The sequence below is a fragment of the Esox lucius genome, chromosome 1, assembly GCF_011004845.1.
Source record: "Esox lucius isolate fEsoLuc1 chromosome 1, fEsoLuc1.pri, whole genome shotgun sequence".
Taxonomy (NCBI): Eukaryota; Metazoa; Chordata; class Actinopteri; order Esociformes; family Esocidae; genus Esox; species Esox lucius.
This window is the reverse complement of record NC_047569.1, coordinates 4,939,934-4,945,426: the sequence shown is the minus strand read 5'-3', so window position 1 is coordinate 4,945,426 and position 5,493 is coordinate 4,939,934. Positions and strand designations below refer to the sequence as shown.

The 5,493-nt window shown below is 41.6% G+C and overlaps 1 protein-coding gene across 1 annotated transcript; it reads right to left on the bottom strand.

Moving 5' to 3' along the window:
* Positions 1–210: 210 nt before the first annotated feature.
* On the bottom strand, positions 211–4,541 carry srprb (SRP receptor subunit beta). The gene is made up of 7 exons (XM_010866980.3): positions 4,232–4,541; positions 3,820–3,914; positions 3,633–3,710; positions 3,452–3,534; positions 3,186–3,322; positions 3,021–3,075; positions 211–1,174 (listed from the first exon to the last, which is right to left on the bottom strand). The coding sequence occupies exons 1-7, from the start codon at positions 4,386–4,388 to the stop codon at positions 964–966; spliced, it is 816 nt and encodes a 271-aa protein (XP_010865282.1). The 5' UTR covers positions 4,389–4,541; the 3' UTR covers positions 211–963.
* Between the last annotated feature and the right edge of the window lie 952 nt (positions 4,542–5,493).

The following is a 5,493-nucleotide window of genomic DNA, read 5'->3' as shown; positions in this document are numbered from 1 at the left end:
CCCTTTTAAACCAGCTTATCTAGTTTTATGAAACAAACATTTGCATCAATAAAATATTCTTAAATACTCATGGACTTATCCTTTTCAATGGGGAAAACATAGGTAAAACCTGTTGATTTGATAGAATGCTGTATTCATTAATAATATTTTGCTAATTAAATAGATATGTTGCATATGCGGTAGTATCACAAAAGAGATTCATACTTAGGATATTGGTCATGAGTTACATTACATTCTGAAACGATTGCTTGGACTAACAATTTGAAGGTTTCTCCTGTCAGCGGGCTATTCTTACACATCTGTGTTGACAAGGGTTACTATAATGCTGCACACACTAACCACTACTAATAACCTCAAATTATATTATCAGGATTTATTTACAAGACAAAACATAACAGCATTTCTACTTGGCTAACAGTCACTCAACAGTTGGTGCTACATAACACATTGGAGCAATGACAAAGACTCAGCTAAACCATTCGAGAAAGGCACAAAGCTGAATAAAAAAACAGCTATTACTTTAAGGTGGAATCTGATGTTCAGAGGTGGGTTTGCTGAATATAAATATGTAAATCTCACCGGGAGGTTTTATATGCAAGTCTGATGACAAAATAATTAACATGCAGATTCTCCTAATGTTTCACAAGGGTGTTTGAGAGTATCAACTGTGAAAGGTAATTTTCTAAAAAAGTACAACGACAACACCATCAAGAGATGAGCTCTGATGTTTGTTTTGAAAATTGAGTGCCTCTGACCACCTTGAGATGTAAGCTTATGATGTTATTCACTTCTGTAGGGTGTTAGTGATGTGAGTCTGGCTTCCTGAAGTGACATTTCAACTATTTAGATGCACCTAATATGTGAGATGTCCAGACAGCCTAATTACCCTTGGTGCACTCAGGCAAATGCTCCAGGCCAAATAGTGCCCTATATGGGGAACAAATAGTCTGCAGTTTGATCCTTTCACAGCTTGGCCAAGCTCTTTTCCAGGCTGGCAATATCTGCCTCCTTGTCCTCCCCCTTGCTGCCCCGGGCGCTGCACTCCAGGAACTCCACCTTCATGGGTAGCTGGCTGAACTCAAAGTCCTTTCCCTTCCTCCCCAGGTGGACACTGGCCCCTGCAGATCCGTCCTGGGCGCTCAAAGCTGCTGACCGAGTCACTCTTAATGTGTTCCTGTAGGAGAACGTGACAGGTTGGGATGAATTTTATTTCTCATTACAACCCCCACCTCAAAACAAATTTGTATGTCAGCACTGACTACTGCACATCAAACTGCTCATAAACATTAAGGGAACATGTAATCACAATATAACACCAAGTCCACAGACAATTGCTCTCCTTATCCTACCTGACTAGTTCTTCTCTAGTTTTGAAATTTGCTAGTGTCCTTTTCACTACTGGTACCATGAGGCAGTACCTGCAGCCCATTCAGGTTGCACAGGTAGTCCAGCTCCTCCAGGATTGCACATCATTACGTGCGGTCGCAAGACGGTTTGCTGTGTCTCCCAGTACTGTCTCAAGAGCATGGAAGTGATACAAGGAGACGGGCCATTACACCAGGAGAGCTGGACAGGGCCGTAGGAGGGCATCAACCCAGCAGCAGGACCGGTATCTGCTCCATTGTGTGAGGAGGAACAGGAGAAGCACTACCAGAGCCCTACAAAATTACCTCCAGCAGGCTACTGATGTGCATGTTTCTGACCAAACTGTCAGAAACAGCCTCCAACATCATCCAGCATGACCAGTTTGGCGGTGCCTAAGTGATGGTCACGGGAGGCATATCCTTGGAGGGTCGCACAGATCTCCATGTGCTAGACCTGACTGCTGTTAGGTACCGGAAATAAAATCCACTGGTGCAGTGGGTTCTGGATTCCTTCTGGTGTAGGACAATGCCCAGCCTCATGTGGTGTGTAGGCAGTTCCTGGATGACGAAGGCATTGATGCCATTGACCAGACCTCATGTTCCCCTGACCTGAATCCATCTGAGAACCTCTGGGACATTATGTATCGGTGCATCTGACACCACCATGTAGCACCACAAACTGTCCAGGAGCTCACTGATGCCCTGATCCAGGTCTGGGAGGAGATCCCCCAGGACACCATCCGTCATCTCATCAGGAGCATGCCCAGACGTTGTCAGGAGTGCATACAGGCACGTGGGGGTCTTACACACTACTGAGTCACATTATGAATTAAGTTGGAAAAGCCTGTGATTTCAATGGTTTACTTTGATTTTCAGTGAGAGTTTGAATCCAGCCTTCAATCAGTTGGTGATTTTGGTTTCCATTGACTGTTGTTAATTAATTTTGCTATCTACAAATTACACAGTGTACAGTAAACATTTTGATCTTTAATATGTTTCCTTCATCAGGACCCGATGTGTGATTTAAAGGTTCCCTTAATTTTTTTGAGCAGTGTATATGACAAATACATACAGGTGACCAATGGCAAAACCAACATAAAGTGTCTCAGTAAGGTGTTGGGCCACAACAAGCCACTACAACAGCTTCGGTGCTCCTTGGCATAGACTCCAGGATTCTATGGAACTCTATTAGGGGGATGGAACACCAGTCTCCCACAAGCTATCCCATGTTTTGGGGTTTTGATGTTGCTGGTGGAGAGCACTGTTGGTCCAAAACCTACCAGTTGTGTTGAGATCTGGTGACTAAAGGCCAGATCATTCGATTTATATAATTTTCACACATGAAACCATTCAGTGACCCCAACATGCCCTGTGGATGGGGACATGGTCAGCCTGGAAGTGACCCAAAAATGTAAGTCACTTAGATCATTTCCTCTTGCCATCTTGAAAAAAAATGTTGATCACCTGGGCCTGCACAGCATTTTAATACATGCCACAGAGCATGATAGGATGTTAATTGTATCATGCAGTACACCAGTAGGGAAGCATCTGCATTTGTTATGTTCATCCACTCATTTGCTCTGGTTTTTCCTTTTAATTTGTCATTCATCTTTATATTGTTGGCCTATATTATTGTCTTTAGTTACACATACTCACATTTCTTTCTCCAGTTGCTGTTGAATGAGCTTAGCTGATTTTGCCATGGTGATATCTAGAGGGAAAATATTAAGCAACACAGTGCTATTAAATCTGTAAAACACGAACATGCAAGGCATCCTAGAATGCTTTTGGCAGAGCAAAGGTTAAAAAGCGCTAGATCACCTTGCTTGTTGCAGGCCACTATCAGTGTGGGGGCATTCCTAGACACCACGCTGTCAGTCAACAGGAAGTACAGGAACTCAGCCACATCTCTAACTTCCTTCTGAAAGATGGCACTGTCCACCACAAACACTATTGCCCTGCAGAGGGAGCAAGAACAACAAATAGGTTGTCTTTCAGGGTGTTCTTCTTAGTTCTTTATCTCTCAAAAACCTACATCCATTTTCCACCAGAAATACACAGCCTTTGGCCTTTTAGTTTTTGCTCACCTGGCTGCTGACTTGAACTTCTCCACATACTGTGGACGAAGACTGTCATGTCCAGGGAGGTCGATCAGGTTCCAGATGCTGCCCTACAAACAAGGAAGGAGGCATAGACATTGAAGCAAAAAATTTTCAAACAATAATTCAAAAACATGCAACTAATTCCTCGCAGAAGTTGTCTACTTACCCTCTCATTTTTTGCTTTGTAGGGTGCACTGCTCTCTGTAATAGAGGTCTGAGTCTTTTTGAATTTTCCTGACAACAGCTAGAATGGGACCACAACCGTAAGCCATGTAAGTACTACCAATCAGCAAACGTTTGCAAACTGCTAGTTGGAAGACAAGCCAGCTGCTGCTGTATATTAGTATACTTACTCGACTGAAAAGAAGAGTTTTTCCAGAATCGCAGAGACCAACCAGTAACACAGTATTTTGTATAGTTTTGCTGCTCAGTAAGTACTTCAAGAACACTGAAATATAAATAAATTATAAAGTTGATTTTAAAACACAAAACTGCTCACACCGGTACAGTAAGGTCTAAAGGATAATCACCAGACAAAACAGCTAAGTCCACCTAATAGCTTTTGCTTGCAACTAATAACGACCTTCATAAAAGACAACTTCCGTGTTAAAATCCCACCGCTTTATACCAGCGACAACTCAAATAGGTATTTACATGCACTCGGCTACCGATTAGATGTGGCCTAGAGCGAATATAAGCAATTTTAGCTAGCTAGCAATATTATTAGCTAGCCAGCCACCATAATGGTACAGCACAGCAGCTTACCGAAAGTGATAACAACAACAGCCAAGGAAACAATGATTCCAATAATAAATATGGGGTCTTGGTCTTCTAACTTTGTCCGTAAAGCTTCTAGATAAGGTCCGAAGAGATCTTCGCCCGGTTCCATTCTTTCCTTCATACTAACGATATTCGGCTCCATATCTGTGCTGTCACTTAGTAGCAGGACCGCTGAGGACACGTGTACTTTCTCGCAACAGACATGCGCAGTAGGAACATCGTTTTATTTTGTCAGCAGAGGGCAATCTAGATCGTTTATGATATATTGAGTTGCTGTCCGGAGTCCGCTGAAAGTTGATGAGATGAAGATGAAGAAACTGAACAGAACAAAATGGTGAAATAAAAAAGTAACCATCTGTGCTTGCACTAGTTATTTGCTGCACACAAATATTTTTTTGCTCTTAGTAATAATTGAAATGTAGAGACAGCTGATTGGAGGATCTTGGGCATAGTGGTCACTGGTGTCTGATCTACGGTGCTTTAATTATCCGTTCAATGCTGTGTTTTTTGATATTCATTAGATCTGAAGCTGTTACAAAACCGTTTATCAATGAAAATACTACCGAATTTAGTAATCTCCCCATTACATCGACTTCATTTAAAAATTATTCATAGGGGATGATAGTTGAAATTGACGAGTCGCTCTTCACGCAAAAATCATTTTTGAACGATTATTTTTGGTGAATCAATAGTAGTTTCGGACCCTGATATATAGTTTGACGTTAGGTATTTGACAGATATTCAGACATTCAAAGCTCAATAGCTCGCAAACAATTTAACCTACAAACCCCGGTTTAGTCTCGTTATGAAAGAAAAAAGTTGGACACCACTGCACAGGTATCGTTTTCTCGATTCTGACTGTCGTTTTCAAATCGCAGGAGACATTTGCACATAACAGCACATAACCAAAGCACGTCGCAAGAAGCGTCAACAAGTGCATCATCAACATTTTCAAATTTCAACTACGGACTATATTACCGACAAACCTCAAACCAATGATCAACTGTCCAAGAAGAAAGTGAAATAGGCTGCTCTTTATAGTAGGGATGGGCGGATCGATACCAAAGTATCGTTACTTTCGATTCTCACTTTTCATAAAAATATCGATACCAAGTGCTTTCTTTAACTAGTTATTATTATTATTTATTTTATCAACTCTATGTGTTTTCGGTGGTGAAAAAAAGTTGTTTATAGGAACTATGTTCTGCTGTCTCCTTCCGCTCCTAATATAACCTACACACAGGCGC

Bases quoted from the DNA above. Each gene is read 5' to 3' on its own strand.
- srprb (XM_010866980.3), bottom strand. From the start codon at position 4,388: ATGGAGCCGAATATCGTTAGTATGAAGGAAAGAATGGAACCGGGCGAA. The intron at 3,915-4,231 runs GTAAGCTGCTGT...TTTATATTTCAG, and splicing joins TGTTGTTGTTATCACTTTCG to TGTTCTTGAAGTACTTACTG. The intron at 3,323-3,451 runs GTGAGCAAAAAC...CTCCCTCTGCAG, and splicing joins AAGTTCAAGTCAGCAGCCAG to GGCAATAGTGTTTGTGGTGG.